The sequence below is a fragment of the Pholcus phalangioides genome, unplaced genomic scaffold, assembly GCF_987345545.1.
Source record: "Pholcus phalangioides strain wild (caught in Gottingen) unplaced genomic scaffold, Ppha-v1.0 ptg000172l_1, whole genome shotgun sequence".
NCBI classification, from domain to species: Eukaryota; Metazoa; Arthropoda; class Arachnida; order Araneae; family Pholcidae; genus Pholcus; species Pholcus phalangioides.
Window position 1 is genome coordinate 7,245,500 of NW_028301637.1, and position 19,397 is coordinate 7,264,896.

At 37.0% G+C, this 19,397-nt stretch overlaps 1 protein-coding gene across 3 annotated transcripts in view; it reads right to left on the reverse strand.

Annotated features, from left to right (window-relative positions):
• The window catches only part of MAGE (necdin, MAGE family member), a 51,049-nt gene extending 32,847 nt beyond the window's left edge, over positions 1-18,202 (reverse strand). Inside the window, exons 1-4 of one of the 3 annotated variants that reach the window (XM_089255834.1) lie at positions 17,992-18,186; positions 5,942-6,058; positions 1,783-1,899; positions 1,282-1,344 (exon numbers count right to left, since the gene is read on the reverse strand). In XM_089255834.1, coding sequence (XP_089111960.1) covers positions 1,282-1,344; positions 1,783-1,899; positions 5,942-6,058; positions 17,992-18,027 — 333 coding nt within the window. In that variant the 5' untranslated portion in view covers positions 18,028-18,186. Of the gene's footprint in view, positions 1-1,281; positions 1,345-1,782; positions 1,900-5,941; positions 6,059-17,991 lie in introns of all 3 variants that reach the window. The other 2 variants (XM_089255835.1, XM_089255836.1) reach the window with 2 other exon arrangements.
• Between the last annotated feature and the right edge of the window lie 1,195 nt (positions 18,203-19,397).

Consider the following 19,397-nt stretch of genomic DNA (forward strand, 5'->3'; position numbering starts at 1 on the left):
GGGAAGATCACTCCACTCAGCAAGCAATGCTCTCCGAAGTTCTGGTACACATGTAGGAGGTGGTTGACGGGCTGCAACTCGTCGGCCAAGCATGTCCCACACATACTCTATCGGATTCAAGTCACGTGAGAATGCTGGCCATTCCATACGTGTTATATCCTCAGATTTGAGGCATTCGCTTACGATGTTTGCTCGGTGAGGACGGGCATTGTCATCCATAAACACAAATTCTGCGCCCATGGTACCCCTAAACAAACGTACATGTTGTTCCAGAATGATGTACCGATAAATTTGGGCTTTCATGGTTCCAATTTGAACATGCAGATCTGTTCTGGAACCCAGTAAAATTCCACCCCAAACGAGCAATGCTGTACCACCGTAACGGTGTCGTTCAATGATGTTGTCTTGCTGGTAACGGGTACCTGGCGTTCTCCATATGAAAGTCCGACGTGAATCAAACTGCAAGCTAAACCTGGACTCGTCGGAAAACATCACACAAGCCCACTGTGACGATGTCCACATTGCATGTTCTCTACTCCAGGCTAATCGCTGCCGACAGTGAGTTGCCGTGAGCGGAACACATCTGACAGGCCTGCGAGCATATAGACCAATATCTCCCAAACGTCTGTACACGGTTTGCCTTAAAACTGTGGTACCCGTGGCTGCAGATAGCTGACGAGACAGGTCAGATGCTGTGCTCCGTCTGCTTCTTTTGGCAGTTACTGCCGAATACCGGTCGTCATTCAGCGTTGTAACTCGGGGGCGACCTGTACTGTAACGTCTACTGACATTTCCATTATCTTGGAATCGTTGCCAAAGCCTAGAGATGACACTTTGGGCAATTCCAAGTTCCTCGGATACTTCCATCTGAGTACGCCAGTACGCCCACATTCCATGCGGCCGATAATTCTACCATGTAAAAAATCATCCACATGCGTCCTCTGTGTCATAACTATTCGCTTATGCCACTGAGTACCTTACAGAACTCTTGTGAACAATTTCACTTCTTTGCCACCATTCCTTATATACCCCCCCTCTTTCACTCTCGTCATTGTGACGTACTATCGGCATCATCTGGTGGCTTCCTGAAATCTGCATATCATTCTTGCAGATGTGTGTGATAATTCTACAGGCGAAATTTTTACTTTAGATTTCGATTTCCGTGTGATTCTGAATTATCCTTAATTTATGGACATGAGTGTATTTCAGACTAATTTCAAACTCCAAAAATAAAAACTGGTGGAATAATCTAAACACGAACAAGAGAAGAACCAAACTTACAAATTTTTCTATTTCTTCCTCTTTTTTAGCTTTCGAAGGTGAAGATGGAGATCCCCGCGAGGGCTATAAAAAAATTAAAAAACACATTTCTTCGTGAAATTTTTGAATGAAATCAACAACAGAAAACCCCCAATAAAAGTTCACGTATCTTAAATACAAAATAAATGTCATGTGCTACAAAAAAGATTCTTTTAATAATTATGGTATGGGTTTTTATAATTTTTAATGCAATAAAAAAAATTTAATCTATTTTTCGAAAATACTGAACCTCCTACCAATGGTAACCTCCCAATAACAGCCACATTTGCCTGGTCAGTGGCCCTTATTGGGAGGTTTCACTGTATAAATAAAATCTATAAATAATAATAGACACTTGATATGAACTTTATTGTGACTCATCAATGACAATTTTGCAAAGAAAAAAACCCAACACATTATACCCATATCACGTTACAACATCAATGACATGAGGTTCAAATAAAAGATCAAATTCAGACTCACTAAGATAACTCTTCGCGAGCGCAACGATGATGGTGGAGATGCTTGTGTGAGCTTAGCAGTGGATTTGCGGGCGGTATTCCTTTGAAGGCCACTGGTTGAAGGGATCGACTGAAGCCCCTGAAAACAATAAACGGATAGAGACATAATTGAAATGCTGAACAATGATCAAATGGAAAGGGAAAAATATTTGAGTTTGGAAGAGTAGATCAACTTTGCCCAAGAATAATAAGAAGTCACCAACGAATAAGGCAAATACACGAAAAACATAAAACTCCTCATATTTCTACACACAATGGGTGGCGTCTTCAGTGGGAAAAGTATTTAAAAACTAATTATGCTGACTGAGTATCCCACTTGGGTTGAATACCAAATCTTAACTCCCGGTTGCTCAGCAGAAAAAAAGATGTCTGTTCACTTCAAACGTCATGGTCAGAATGAAGCTGAGAACCTGCACGGAATACAAATGCAGCATCCTGATTGGAAGCTTGCAGAATGGAGCTACTCCTGCTCGTAATGAATTTAAGCCATGGTGTTGCGATAGCTGGTGCAGATTTATTATTGTTTGCTAATATATTTCTGAAGGCCCAAATATATATGCCTCTGTAGAAATCTAAATCAACTGCAGACTTGATTTTGCAAAAATCTCACTTCCTGAAATTTAAATCCATGGCCCTCTTGCAAACAGTAAGCGACGATGGTTGATTTTTCATATTCCTGATTCTTAACACAGCAAGCGTGGTCATTTAATCTTGCTTTTGGGTCTCCTTGTCTGTCCTATATAACCAAGAGGTCACATGGAATGTAATAAATGCCCCATTGCTTAATCTGTGGTACAGAATCTATGCTATAATATAGAAAATGAAAAAAAAAAACTAAAATACAGTAGAATCTGGAATATACAGCCTAATGCTATCCAGGCTGAATAACAAAAAGGCCAGATAGGCAGGAGTTCTACAAATGATAGCTTACTACCCCCTACCCATACCATCAAAAACCACCCTTTTCTATGGTATGGGTGGAGACCCACCAAACCTGCTATCGTTCATATTTTCTGACCTCTCAGTACAGGCTAGGACTTTATGACGTTTGTTGTACACCGTACGTTCTGAAAATTTATTACAGAAAAAAAGTCCAAAAATAATTTAATTCAACTGAGTCACAAAACCTAGAATAGGCCTATGTATGCAATTGCTTTGTTATTCAAACTGCTGTTTCACCTATACACAAAATGTGCACCATGATTTTGAATATGATGAATATTAGTTACTGCTCAAGAGTAGTAAATACAAAATTATTTTTTTCAACCAGGCATACGTTTTTAATGACTACTCTAATTGTTGAATCCTCAAACTAAGCAAATGAGAAATTAATAAAAAATTATAATAATAAATAAATAATTCTAAAAAATGAATGAAATGAAATAAATATAAATCGAGCGTGCCGTTTATTATATATAATATTTATTAAGCTCTAGGACGGACCAAATGGGTCCCTAAGAGCTGCATAGTGTATGTTTTGTTTTTTGTTCTGTTGTCTTTATTTTATTTTGTATATTTGTGTCCATGTATTTATGTGTGCTGTTTTGAATTATTAATAAAAAAAAAAATAAAAAAAAAAATAATAAGGGACATTCAAGTATTACATCAGTAAATTTTTGGTCATTTTTGATCCCCCCCCCCTTGTTAGCAAAAGTGAGCGAAACTCTGACCCCCCTCCTCGTCAGCAAAATTTCATCAGCTCTACCCCCTGCATCCTAACGCATATTTATGAGATCAGAGACGCATGTGGGGGGAGGGGGGAAGGGAAGGAGAGATAAGGGGCTTATGGCCCCGGACGATCAAAAAAAAATTTTTGTAATTAAAATTACTTAAGAAAATACATTTATACGTTGTTATAATAAATTTCTGCTAATTTTAATGTTATTTGAAGGCTAAGAACTCAAAATTTCTCTTTAAGAAATTCATTGTGACCCACCCGCTAGGCCATTACATGGTAAACCCTTGGCTCACGGACCAAATATAGCCCTGGGATTATCTGATGTGAAGTGCCCCTCAAAGCTAATTTTGTAAAAATGAACTAAGCGGCACATTTGCAGTTTGCTTAAGTGACTCATGGAACGATTCCAGAGCATTCAAACGGCCAGTGGCCAGACACGCTGAAGTGAAGAAAACATTGGAGGGGATGAAAGTTGCTGGTCGTCTCATATACACTAGACTCAAACGCATACGCAGGAAGGTGCATTGCATCATTTTTTGAGAAATTATTTGGGGGACTCAGCCCTTTGCAGAATTTATTGGGGGGGGGGGGCTCAAATGTCCTCAACCCCCTAAGTTCCAGCAATTATGCTGGTGGCACATTTTCAGATCACTCAATTAGGCCTATAGCACATTCACAGATCACTTAAGCAGGGTCAAAACTAGGCTGGGACAACTGGAGCACAGTCCCTGGGCCCTGAGCCGAATAGGGGGCAACCACGAAAGTTCACATTTGTTTTTCTAATAATCATCCTTTCAAGAGGGGCCCAGAGCCAAATAGGGGCAACCACAAAAGTTCACATCTGTTTTTCTAATAATAAGCCTTTCAAGAGGGGGCCCCAGGGCCCCGAGAAGGCACATTACAGCCCTGCATTTAAGTGACCCGTTCCAGAAAATTTAAGCTATCCGCGACATATTTAGAGATCCCTTGAGTGACATGTGGCACAGTTTTAGAGCACTTAAGCTGCACCCAGTGCTGCTCTACATTACCCAAGTTACCTGCAGCCTATTCCCAGACTACTTAAGTGATTCATGGCATAATTATGGATCACTTGAGTGATGTGTAACAGTTCTAGAGCACTTGAGCAGCCCGTGACACATTTCCAGATCACTTGGATCTACAAAACATTTAGATATCACTAAAGTGGCTATGTATGGGACTTACTAATAAACGGAATGTTTATTAGTTATTTTAAAGAGCATGTTCAGCATTATTTACTGTCATTTTTGCCTAGTTCCCTAGTTGGATCATCTTCTGCAGTATTTTCATCACCTGAGTCCGCTATACATTCATGCCAATGTGGTAGTCGAATGGTCACTTTGACAGATTTACATCGCGTGAAGACTCGGGTTCAAACTCCACCATTATCACAGTGGAAGCTGGTTGTTTGTGGTTCTCAATTGTTAGGCGAGAATGCGAGCCAATCTCTCTATTAAAAAGTTTCACAGAGGACAACCACCATACAGATAGAAAATGAATTACCTTTTGGGTTAGATAAGACAATTGAATGAACGTTATGTGAACCCAAAAATTGCGAGAAGAACCACGGGTATACACGTTTTGGAACTATAGGAAGTTTCTTCATCAGTAGCAAAACCAAAACATAAGAAAAATAACGAAAAATACTTCACTGTTGTAGACAAAAGAGTCGAATTCAATTTTTTTTTTTTTTGAATTAGACTCTTTTGTTTACAACAGTGAATAACTCCCACTATAAGGAGTATTTTTCGTTATTTTTCTGATGTTGTTTTGGTTTTGCTACTGATGAAAGAACTTCCTATAGTTCTGAAACATGTACAGCCGTGGTACTTTTTGCAATTCTGGGTTCAAATAACGTCGTTCATTCAATTGTCTAACCATACAGATATTTAGTCATCACACTTCACCCATAACTTGAAATATGGATGGCAGCACTATAACAAGCATTACCCAGAAATAAATTTCAAGTTCACTACTCACAAATGCATGTTTTCAAGTATGGTCCAGGTCTTCTTTGACCACCTGCTTGCATGTCTTCATTGAGACAGAGCGGCGGCCATGAACTGGCTTGGAGCAGGCGGCCATACATTCAACAATAATTTCAGAACCAGTCAAGATGTCAAAAGTTTGCAGTGAACTGTCCATTTCCATAAAATATCGAGATTCAAGTGTCTTTTAGCACAGTCAAACCTCTTTGACGCAGTCACCATAGGCGGAGATAGACTTGGAAGTCTGGGGGGGGGGCACGATGATGATGTCAATTCATTTATACATTAAATCAGTCGGCTCTCCACCTTTGATGCTGGGGGTGGACCCACGCCCCCCCCCCCATCTCCGCCCATGGCAGTCACCCCTCTTTTATGGCCAAATAATGTTATAACATTAATGACGTGAGAGTCAAATAAAAGATCAAATTCTGACTCACTAAGTTCACACTTTGCGTTCTCAACGACGATGGTGGAGATGCTTGTGTGGGCTTAGCAGCGGATTTGCGGGCGGTATTCCTTTGAAGGCCACTGGTTGAAGGGATCGACTGAAGCCCCTGAAAACAATGAACAGATAGAAGTATAATTGAAATGATGAACAATGTTCGAATGGAACAGAAAAATATTTGAGTTTGGAAGAGTAGATCAACTTTGCCCAAGAATATTAAGAAGTCACCAATGAATAAGGCAAATACACGAAAAACATGAAACGCCTCACGCGCATTTCAACACACAATGGGTGGTGCAAAAATATTTAACTACTAATTATGCTGACTGAGTACCACACTTGGGTTGAGTTCTTAACTCTCGGTTGCTCGGTGGTGTAATGTAGCTTGGTTCCGATCTTTCCACAGCTGCAGCAGTTGTTGGATTGATTTAAACCTTCTCATGTTGCGAAGAACAGGTCATGACCCATTACAAACATAATGACCTCTCTGAGCCAGTTGCTGTTTGTATCCGAAGAATTACTTTGTGAGTAGATCTGCCAAAGTTCTCTGGGTGGTCCCACTTAGCTTGCCAGTCGAGGTGCATCTCCCGTTAGAGTTTGGATTTTGAAGAGGATGCGAGGGCCTTCATGTTGTTGGTGGGGGAGGGTGGTTCCATCTTTGGTGGCTTCTTTTGCACAGCCCCACAGGCACTTAACTTTGACATTGGGGTGCCTGAGGAGCAATTACCAGATCTTTCAGGCTGTCTGGTACCTTGTAATTGGGTTCAGAATGGCCAATATTCCTGAGAGGCTGTCCGTCCTGATGCGTGTTTGTATAGACAGCGACATTTAAATTAATTGTGTCAGCACAAATTTGGAGATTATTTTTTTGTTCGTTATATGTTGTATCGTACATAGGCCTACCGATTCCAAAGTATGATACATTGTTTTATTTTCTCCTGTTGGAATATTTTATCAACTGTAGCAATTTGGCTGATCAGATGGAAAAAGTTTTAGCTAAATGCGAGAGAACCTTAGGAAAATCGACGTGTCAAATGGCCGATTCAACCATCAAGAGGCCGAATGAAAACTCTAGATTTGGCAAATTCGATCTTTTATTTGTTCGCCAAATGAAACATTTTATCGAGATTCTGTGAAATTGCGATCGGCAACACTAACCCTGCTTGGAATTCATTCTTAGGATTGCATTTGGATTCTCTCAAGTTTCATATTTCAATTAGTTTTTTTGTATACTAGCCGATGTAATTGTAATCCAGCAATCATGTTTTTATTGCACCCAGAAAGCTTTTTTGTCTAATAATTTCAAAGAGAGTCCTGGTTTTCGTTATTTTCAATCTTCTAAGACGATATATTTTTCATCTCTGATCTTTCTTTAGTTCAAGAATGATTTGTTTCTCATTGTTTGTTTTAATCGACAGTTTTCGTCTTAATAGCCATAATATTATCTTTTTTTAACGATGTGGTGGAGATTTTTTTCTTTGGCAAAAAACGAAAACCCTATGAAAGGACGACTTCATTTCACTCTTGGCGACTTCTCGTTATGCTTTCCGAAGTTTTTTCATCAAGGAATAAAATCGACAACATGTCGCTGAAAAAGATTATGCTATAGCTACTCCTGTGTTTGCATATTTGTTCAAATAACCACTTTTGGTGAGAAAGATGGTCAAGAGAAATGTTGCTGATAGAGAAAATATCTATAATTTCCATAATCAGGGTTTGAGCCAAATTTGGTGATTTTCAATTCGGTCAAGCTTGTTGCTTCTTGGTGACGTAAAATTTTTTGTTTTTTTGAAGCTTTTGCTCCTTGTGTGGTGAGGTGAAACCTTAAATATCATGAAAATCAAGATGCCGAACAAAAAAAGAAATTCAGCAATTTTTTTCTTCGCAAGCTAGAACATCACGAGGAAGAATTCTAGAACTAATAAAGAAAGAAAGCATTGGCCAAAGGATCCACTGACTCATTAAATTTGGACTTACCAAACCAACTAAAATTTTTTGCAAGGGCATACCCAGGATCTGAACTAGATGGGGGCAACTCACTGGTACTAAATTGATACATCTATGCTGTGTTTATCAAGTACTACACTTTAATTTCTCTTCTAGGAACAGAGGCTGTCCTTCGCTAGCTATGCCCATGATTTCTTGGTACAATCACTGTTCGAAACCATGCTAATGATATATTTCGGGCAACAAACTATAATTAATATTTTACAGATCATCTAAGTGGCCTGCAGCACCTTTTCACTTAATTTCAGTGGCCCACGGTATACTTCAAGATCAATCACTGGGGCTTGGATTTCTTTTTTTACATATTTCACTATTTTTATGTGATGGAGCATATTTTCATAATTTTAAGGCATATTTAACATATTTCATGACTTTCACTTTTTTAACAGCGTGGTTATGTGTGTGTGCCCAGCATTTGGCTTATTATTTATCTAGTGCCACAACTATATACTTTCTCAAATGGGGCAAGCATACATTTTGGCACACCCCCCCCCCCGTGTATTGTAGAAGCAGTTATAAATGGCAAATTTTGTGCTCCCTTCTGGTCCAGAGGTCCGGGACACTAGACCCGCCTGCCCCCCCCCCCCGTTGTGGCCCTGCATCTATCCTCCAAACTGGCAATGCGTGCATTTGAAGTTTAATGTATACATATTTGTTGTATGTATGTGTGATCGCCGTGGCAACCAGAATTTTTTTCAAAGCAATAGCCAACTCAAAATTTGAAAACCTTAGAAAATCACATTTTTAGCCAATTACCATTGCGCAATCGCGGGTTCCAAGCCCAGATTTTCACCAAAGAAAACTTTGGTGGTTATAAGGAGCCTCTTCCCCCCCCCCCCCCGAAGATCAAAATTAAAAATATTTTTGTAGAGAATAAAATAATTTATTTTATACTATCTGTTGTTAATTTAAAATTGTTTGAGTGTTAGTGACCCAAACTATCTGTGAAGATCCTTGTCCCTCCAACAGCTGATTCTGTGTAAACACCCGTGATTCTTGCGCTGCAAAACAGTGACTACCACATAGCAGCTAGATGACAAAACTGGATATTCAAGGTCAAGTTTTTACAGATTCAGTTTTTTTCCCACAATCTCAGGAAAGTTTTACAATTTGAACGGGCGTTCCAATCCTTTATGATTTAAAAAAAAATGAAATGTGCACTTGCAACAGTGTAGGAACAAGGCAAATTTATGCCGTATAGACGCTATCTTTGAATGCCGGCAGATAGTCACAACCAGTACCATAATTTTCGGAATGCAACCCAGGAAGGGAGAAATCCTCTGGGGAATAAAAACTCAAACATTTGACATCCCTCATCTTATTCTTCAACAAGAATAACCCGTGTGCATATCAATGCAGCACAGTGTACAAAGTACTAAAACCACTTTTTTAAGGTCATACGATCATAATAGACTGTAAAAGAAGGAAAATGCTGGGGAGATTTTTCTCACTCCTTTTTTTTCTTCTTAGAACTAGGAAAGGACGCGTGAACAAAATTTTTATGCGTCCTTTTCCGAAATTCCGGGTATTTGACGCATTATAGCGCACTAATGCCAGAATTATCTTTCATTAATTCCAGAATTCTTTCATTAATGCTGTAATTATCACTTTCATTTATTTTGGAACTGAAATTATATCATTAAAACCAGAATTTTTCTATCATTAAAACCAGAATTTTTCTTTCATTAATCCCGGAATTACCTCTTTCATCTCAGTGCAATTCTCTCTCATTAATTCTGGAATCATCTTTCATTAATGCTAGAATTATCACTTCCATTAATGCTGAAATTCTCTCTCATTAATTTCGGAATTATCTTTGATCAATGCAATTCTCTCTCATCAATTGTTCAATCATCTTTCATCAATGCTGAAATTATTGCTTTTATTAATTTTGGAATTATCACTCCCATTGATGTTGAAATTCTCTTTCATTAATTCTGGAATTATCTTTCACTAATGCTGGAATTATTCCTTTCATTAATCTTAGAATTATCTTTCATTAATTCTGGAATGATCTTTCATTAATTCTGGAATGATCTTTCATTAATTCTGGAATGATCTTTCGTTAATTCGGGAATTATCTTTTGTTAAAGACCAAATGATCTTTCATCAATTTTGGAATTATCTCATCGATGCTGAAATTATTTCTTTCTCATTGTTTTAAACTCATATTTATGCCATAAGAAAATAATGAGGGATTGTGTGTTTTCGAGTCATATGATCTTCTAACGAATGTTGCGGACGACGTTCTCAGCACTGCCGAGGCGAAGACCTCTGACGTCACACTCCCTCCAGTAATATAAGCTTGATGGTGGATACCTTATGTTGTTTTGATGTTTAGATATTGATATTTTTATTATGTTTATTGGGTTCAGAATAGCATCCAATGGCCTCCATCATATTTGTAAACCAATCTACCGCAGAAGTCATTTATAATCCAGAGCTTATTCATGTTTATACGGTTATATATATTTTTTTTGTGATATTTTTCATATTATAATGGGTTCTTATTGTTTTGGGGTGATTCAAGTATTATGTCGGCATCTATGTATGCGGGCGGAGGGGTGTTTCCGGTTTGTTGACTTTTGATGACAAGGTGGGAGGGTTTGACTAATGCTTACGTCGTCAACCACCCTTTATAAAAATATGATATTCTTAATGACATCTTACTGGGTGTACCAAAAACAAGAAAAACCTTATGCTAGATTGTGGGCACCTGAACTAACGTTCTTCCTATTGATAAGTCCTCTATAGAACCATTTTAGCAATCTGTAAATGTCCCGCTAATTCTTCAAGTGAGTTGGAAATGTGTCCAGGCCACTTAAAATGCTGTGAAACTGTCACGCGTCACTCAAATGATATGCAACTATTCCATTAATCACTTACATAATCTGGGAATGTCCTGCAGGTAATTTGAGTGATACAAAATGCAATGTTTATCGTGCATTTCCCAGTTTACTATTAATTCAAATCCAGTGTGATCATTGAATGGACGAAAAAAATGAAAGAAATTAGACATTCGTTAAACAATAAACATTTATTCAGTTAACTATTAGAATTTTATCAAAAGGATTATCTCAGTTAGCCTTCTCTCTCTAAACATGATTTGACACAGTAAAAGAATTCTCTCACAGCTTTGTCCTGAAATTCATGTGCTAGTCCAGATCATCCATAATCGAGTCGACAATAACACTTTCGAGCGTCAGGCTTCTATGCACTACAATTGGAGACAACCCCGGAGCCGAGTTCTCACGATATTGCATCCTGAAGTGTACGTTGAAACTACAGGAGACAGCAGGTGGTGAACACTGAGAGAGGCCCATAGCAACACCTACTAGAGAGTTTTCAAGGCCGCAACACGAGCTCGTGACATCACTAAACTTAGGCGACTGCTTGCGCTACGCACTATGGAATCGACTTGATATATGTAGCGTACTCATTTATTATTCCGCGAGTACAATTGGTGCTATAAGATATTTCTGCCTTAACTTTTCATTAGCTGAATTTAGATTATATATATATTTTTATTTTACTCACCCCTTCCCTCCCCTCATTTTTCAGTTCAGACAAAAATGCAAAAAATTCCTTGTACTTGTCTAGGTTCATAGAACCATTGAAAGTAAAATGAAGCCACAGAAAAAAATTATCCTTTTCCTCCTTGAAAATGGTTTTAGGAAAATAAATTTATAACTGAAATGAAATTTTTCTCCATCAAGTTTCATATCACACACCTACAGAAAAAGAAAAATCAACAGAAAGCGGAAGTTTTTTTTAAAAAAATTATTTTCAAATGTATTTTTAAATTAATATATTAAAAAATATATTTTTACATCAATATTTTCAAATATATTTTACGAATTGGGAACATTGTCTTCATTCTCAAACAATTTAAGCAATATTTTTAAAATTTCCAATTTAAAATTTTTTTCATTACATACAAGCAAGAATTTTAATATTTTAATATTCAAAAGCTAATAAAATGGTTCTTATAACAATAAAGGAGAGAACAAGATAACTTTCATAAAAAAAAACTTTATTTACAAAATTATATATACTTTATTAAAAAATATTATATTTCATAAACAGTTGTATCGCACAAACCATCAAATACCTTTATATCTTTGTAAAAGTTTGCAATTTTTTTCTTTTATGCTGAGCCATTAAAGATATGGAATCATTTACTTTTTTGCAGTAATTTTTCAAAAATACATTTGTAGCTCGTTTTATTACAGAAATTGCTATTAAATCTGCAGAATGATCACTGCCACATGCATCCATTGGTATCTCAACTTCATACGATCTTAAAATATGCATTGTTACATCACAACAAATTTTGTGTTTTTTACTTTGAGAAATTCTTTTTCACAAACTGCTAACAATTTCGAAACAACAACATAATTATAGTAAACAATAGTTATAATAACATCATTAGGATATTTTAAACCACCTCTGTCTAAATTTTTTATTAGAGCAAAAGCTTTATCTTGCTCGGCCAATAACTTTTCGGTCAAGAGCACTTCCTTGCAAACAAGATATTGAAGCTTTTTTAGTACAGTATGGATACAATAGCCTGCTATATATGTAATAGATGGAATGAAAATTTTTAATTCTTCCATGTCATCAGATGAAATAGAAATTTCATTTGAAAGTATTTCACTCACATTTGGCTCATCATTTTCTATTTGATCACAACTATGCCCCTCATCAATACCCACATTAAAGACACCATATGTACTAGACTTCAAAGTCAGTGGTTGAAGGGATTGTAGCCTTAGTTTTTTTCTACTTCATATACTTGTGCCAATGACACATGATATTGGGAACCAGCTAGCTGACGATAACGACCAAAACGGTCTTCCAGAGCATCAGTCTGAAATTTAGCTGGTAAAATAAAACTCATAGAGTTCATCATTACAATAACTGACCATTTCAATAATAGCATAGGTAGAATGCTTCAAGGCAAGTTGTGTTTCTTTGGTAAAACCACCACATTGAGAATTACTCTCCCAACATTCCAACCAATGTAGGAAATCATTTAAGAATTTCAAACGTGCATCTCCAGCTTTATTGGTCAGCGGCTTTTGGAATTCATTAAGTTTATGCGAGCCTAGAAATAATGTTTTCACATTCATAATTTCCCCACCAAGAACAAATTATATCAATGAAATCTGCAGTATCATTTGCATTTTGTATGTCGTAAGCTTCACTTGCCACTTTTAATCCAGCAGCAACATGCCGGTTTATAACCTGAAGCTCTAATTTTACACTTTGCTTCTCTATGTTTGAAGGAAATAAAGATTTTGTAGTGAGGGTATGTGCATGCTTAACATTAGAATCTGACTCCATGTTATGCAATTTTTTAATAGCTGCAAATGAAGCATACTTAAGGGAACTTCCATTGCAGTTGCATTCACCATCTGAACAACTGTATGAGAACTTTGGATAATGCACGCAAATGCCAGGAGTTTTCTGGTTCAACCAGTTGTTACGCATGTATTTCAATATATGAACACAATCAACAATGAAAAAAAGGGGGACGTTCAGCATCACATGGGTGCGGATAATAAATGCTTAGCTGTGGAAGAGATGTTAGAAAAGAGATGGATTTTTATATTAATAGCATTATTATCAGTGCTAATACACATAACGTGAAATCCAACACTTTCCAACCCTTTTATTACTTTCAATATTATCCCGTTTAATATTTCCGCTGATATTTTTGAAACCGGAAGTATATGTAAAACATCTTTGTAATTAGATACCATAAATGTGAAGGCTGAGTTCGCCACTTTATCACAATCGTGTGAAAATCCAATGATACTCCAACCTTCATATTCCAGGAAAGGTTTTATATGGATTTCATCAATCATTAAATTGACATATTTATCCTTATCATCCAAGTAAGTTATTTTTTCCTTGACATATTTTAAAAATGTGTCTGCCAACTGCTCATGGTGGGGATCAGTTTGGAATTTCGAGCATAACCTTTTCAAAGTGAAAGGGTGGGGTAATACAAAATATTCACTATTTCTGATGAAGCGATAGGCATGTGGTGATATTGAAAAAACCAATGAACAAAAAATTAACAATGAAAATGAATAACGTCGTTGAATTGGGCAAGATGAATTGATTAATGATAACTGTTCTAATAAGAAATCGACTACATAGTCATTTTCTTCTTTCAACTCCTTCAAATTTTCAACAACACTTTTTGCCAACTTAATTATGGAATCAAACTTACAACTCTCTTTCGGGCAAACTATGAGTTTGGTAACTTCTTTTAAAAGAGAAATTATTTCAAAAATATTTTCCATTTCTCGAGGGAACTGTTTGTCATTCATATTATTGAATACCAAGTTATTATGATACACTGATACACTCAAATTTTGGTCGATAGTCACACAATATGAAACTGCGGGGCATGGAAATACACTCAGATAAACAAACAAAGCCATATCGTTTTTGAAAATAACATCATATTCCTGCGGAACATTTACCTTTTCCAATAGCTTTTGAAGGTCTTCCACAGATTATAAGTGGTTTTTGTTTTTATAGTCATTTTCAGAAATGACACTTTGAGCTATGCCTTTTTGAAGATGATCATTTTCGAGCCTTGTTCTTCTTGCGTCAGGATCGTCTCGACAGCTTTTGTTCGATGACAAAAACTTTGGGCATCCTGGAAATATTGACGGTACGGCTCCGTCACAAGGTCGAGGTTGTGAAAGCTTGATGACCAGTTTCTTGCCAGAGGCTGGATCATAATGTTGAGCGACTCTTCTAATGTCATTTTCACTAAAATGTAATTCACACACCTGTGTAAGAAAAAGAATTTTACTTGGCAATCTACTGATTTAAAAGGATTCATCATTGATATATCAATTAAATCATAAGCTAAATGTGCCTTATGAGGATCAACAGGATAATCAAGGAAATAATCAAGCACTATAGTCAGCGTTGACAAAAATTTTTCACTCCAAAAAAAATCAAATTTTTTGAAAAAAAAAAATTCAATATTTTCTTTTTCCCAAATTTCGAGTCGAATCGAAAATACTAACTTTGCAGGGCGTTTTCCTCTAATAAGGTTGTGAATAAATGGAATAGCTTGCCTTCGGGGTCGTGAATTCTAATACGATCGTCACATTTAAAAAGAAATATGATAAACATATGGGGATTAATCAAGAAGCTATACATAATAAAAAATGAGAACCATAATTTTTTATGGGCAGTATATTTATATTTTATCATAATTATTGGTTTTTGACTGCTCTTATCGGGTTGCTGTATTTGTGGAATACATATTAAACATCCATATTTTTTTTAAGGTCAGCTTTTGTCAGCCACCTCGTTGGACATTTTGTCTGTTGTGGTATTTGTATTAGGGGGTATTAAATATTTTTCATAACAGTTATAGTTCCCAGTTTTTAAATTATAGGCAATATTAAGCTCTAAAGATTGTGCTTAAAAAAAAACTATTAAAAATCTCATTTAGCATACCAATGACAACAAATTCTACCAACTGTTTATCTCGCCCCCCTCAAAAAAAAAATCCCATCACATTTGTTTAACTATTAATTAGCCTAATGTGTAAATAATATGAACCAATCTTCCCTTTACTCGTATTACATCACACGTTAAAAAAAAAATCATATTCAAAATTGCTTCAAATATTACAGTCTGATTTAAATCAGAAATTTTTCGGTAGCAAATGTTCATTAGCAAATTGATTATTCAAATCAATATTTTTAGCTTCAGTTACGTGTATCAAATTTCGGAAATAAAAAAGAAAATTCTACAGTATGCAATATTATATTATTTGTTTCTAAAATCTGGTAATTAAGTAATTCCAATATTCAAAAATAATTTTAGTTATGCACTTACCTTGTGATTCTCTGTCGGAACGAAGTTTTTTCTTGGAATGGCTGAAAGTCAACCCTTCCTCAACATGGCATCTTACGGGAATGAAAATACTGATACTTTGGGACCTTTAACATGGTTTCCCCGACAATATGGTACACACCATTTATATGGCATGATTGTTAAATTTTTCTAGATGTTGAAATCCACAGAAACGAATAAAAAAGAATGATTTTCGAGAGCTTCATTTTCGCACATGTCTGACAATAACAACGTGGAAGATACAAGGTAGAAGCCAAGCAACGTGCTTTGTTGGTGAGAAAACAGAGTGACTACATGCGTTGAAGAAAAATAGCTTTTTATCATTTGGCACGTTTTTCCGAATAACTAATGGATTATCGTAGGCTGATGGCAACCATTCTATTTAATTCTTCGGCCTAACTATGCTACGTCACAACTACTTTTGGGTTACCGTGTAGAGACCTTGTTTTCTAATGGGTGTTGTCCAGAGGCAGCCAGTCTGGCTACCGATCATTTGACATGCCTGACAAGACCGTAACGGTCTTTGAACATCACAGGAACATTGCTACCGAGAGGTGCCGAAGCACGTCCTTCTGCAACAAATGCATTATTTTGACCGAGAGATGACCTGGCATACGCCTCTACAGGGTGAGATGCCTTAGAATTAGTAACTGTTTTAAAGATGCGGGAATCAGTCCGAAGTAGTGAGCATCTGATATTTACATGACAGCATTCCCATAATGCCTCTTGAGGGAACCAATCACAAAGCCGAAGGTACGCCACTGAACTTGTATTTAAGTTACATATCTTCACGAGAGAGAGAGAAAAGTAATATTGCACAAAAATATATCAAAATCTGGCAACGGAAAATAAAGATGGCGGCTGATCGATGACATATGATCTCGCAGATCAATCCCGGAAACAAAAATAAGGTAAAACAAATTAAAATCAATATACGCGGGGAATTAAAGGGTAATGTTACAAGAACTGTACTGCAAGTTGCTTAAGTGCTCCAAAACTGTGCCACATTCCACATAAGAGATCTCTAAATACAACACAGACAACACCACAGACTAAGTCTCCTGGAACTGTGCTGTGGGTCATTCAAGTGATCTGTAGATGTGTCTCGCGGGTCACTTAAATGATCCGTGAAAGCGTCACAGGTCTACTCGAGAGATCTGAAATGTGTCACAGGTCACTTAACTACTCTGGAATTGCGCCTAGCCCCATCAATCATGCTGCCATACGTAATGATGGTGCTTACGACAGTATTTGCGATTGTGCAGACTTTTTTCTGTCTTTTTCACCAGTCAAGTGGTTACGACGGATATTCCCATTGCTGCCATACGTAACGATCGTGCCTACGACAGCATTTGCAGACACACAGACTTTTCGGCCTTTTTCACAGATATGACAGAATAATGTGTCATACATGTGCTGCCATCTGTACAGCCATCCTTCTATTTTATTATCTCATCACTAGATGGAGTTGAACAATTATATTTCAACGTCTGAGATTATTTATTTTATTACTATTATCTTTGTCATGTTTTGCAAAGCTGCATCCCCATCGCTGTTTTTTCTATTTCCGATTCCCTTGCGAAGATGCATCTGTTTTATTATTCATACATCTTTTAGCAAAGGTTCAACTACTATGGTTCCACATAAATCCATCAACAGCATTTCTTTTAGTCACAGGACATTATGACCCCACCTTTTTGGGGTGTCATATTACGTCTCCACACATTCGAGCTATACAAAAATATTTTAATATTTCAAACTTCCAAGAAAAGGGGAAAAAGCGCGAATCTTCAAAGAAAAGTGGGCACTGCGGGTAACACTCAGAGAAATTAATTGGACAGTTGACTGGTTAAGTATCCAGCAGCACATTCCTAGATCACTTCAGTGACCTGGAACCAGTAAACAAATCCCTCAAAGTGACCCGTAGCGCATTTTTACATTACTTGAGTGACCCATGGCATATTTTTACATAACTTCAATGACCCGGGACGAAGTTCTAGAACTTGAGTGGCCCGTGGCACATTTGACAGGCCACTTGAGCAGCCTGTGGGACATCAATCAAGGTCTAACCCGCGACACCCTTTCAACAGTGCTCGCACTAATGTAAAATCAAGATCAGCTAAAAATATGGCGACTCACGCTTGGAGGGCGACCCTTTTTCCTTGCAGCTGACATCGTTGCAATGAAATTGGCTCAAATGTGTTCACTCATCCACGTACACATGGCGAGATAAACAGTAAACACTACTCAGCTTCAACGTCAAATTCCGCATCAGGCAGGGCTTTACTGCTAGGGCCATCCCCTCATATTCAGTTTGAATGGGAAACATGAGACAGGACTAGTGTTGCCACATTCAAAAATTTAAAAAATTTCCAGTCAAAATCATCCTCGAAAATAATCAAAACGTAACCCCAAAATATTAGAAATTAATATGGTCAAGAATATACTTATTCAATAAGGAGTCCATGAGGGTTTTACTGCCATCTATTTAAGAACTTGAGAACTTCATTAATGGATCACAAAAACAGGGCTCATGATGTCACCTGTTGTTTAAAAAGAAAAACGAAAAACTATCAACTGGTATCATTTCATAATCATAGATAACAGCACGATCTAGTAATGAGGCTTTTTAAGATGACGTCATAATCATCATCAACATCACTCTGAGGGATAATCCCCGTAGAGATCAATGTTAAAATTGCAGATTTTAGCGTAGAACTGCTTAAATATAGTGGGATTTTAAGCCACATCAATAATTTTAAAAATTGAATTGAATTCTTTATTTTCGAAATATTGAGTTCACCTATAGAGATACGAAGTCCAGAAAATTAAATATAAAACATATTGTGGTCGGCTGAAGTTGGTTTTCTGTGTTTCCCAACTTCAAGGCGCAAATGCGAGCCGATCTCCCCGTTAAAAAGTCTCGCCACAGAGAGCAACAGTCCTACAACGATAAATCATTCAATCATAACACTTCACTCATAGTTAGAAAAAACTGGTGGCAGATGGCAGCACTACACATAACAAGCATTACAGAGAAACAACAAAACTTCACGTCAGGTTTCACTACACGTACACGCACATTCCCGCAGGTACCGATTCGTTGGGGGGTTCCGCAGGGGGGGGTGTAGTAGTAGTAGGTAGGGCCTCCAAAAAAATGGCTCGGGGATCCATGATGTTCTTAAGTCAGCCACCTCGTTGGGCAATTTGCCTGTTGTGGCGTGGTACTTGTATTTGTATTTGTATTTGTATAGTGTTAGCCAGACCTACTTTTGAGGTGGATATCCACATTGATTTCAACATTTTATTTATATCTTCTCAAGGACGAAAAATGAAAATTAATGTCTCCGTATTGTTTTATAATATCCAATTGCATCAATCCATATAATTTAGGATGCTTTAAAATTAAATATGGGCTTATATGAAATTAATTAATTATGAAATTAATTAACAAAATATATATTACATTGAAGACATTACGCAGCTATAATCGAGTATTTTTTGAAACAAAAACAGGCGGATCGATAACTTAAACTTCAAAAAAA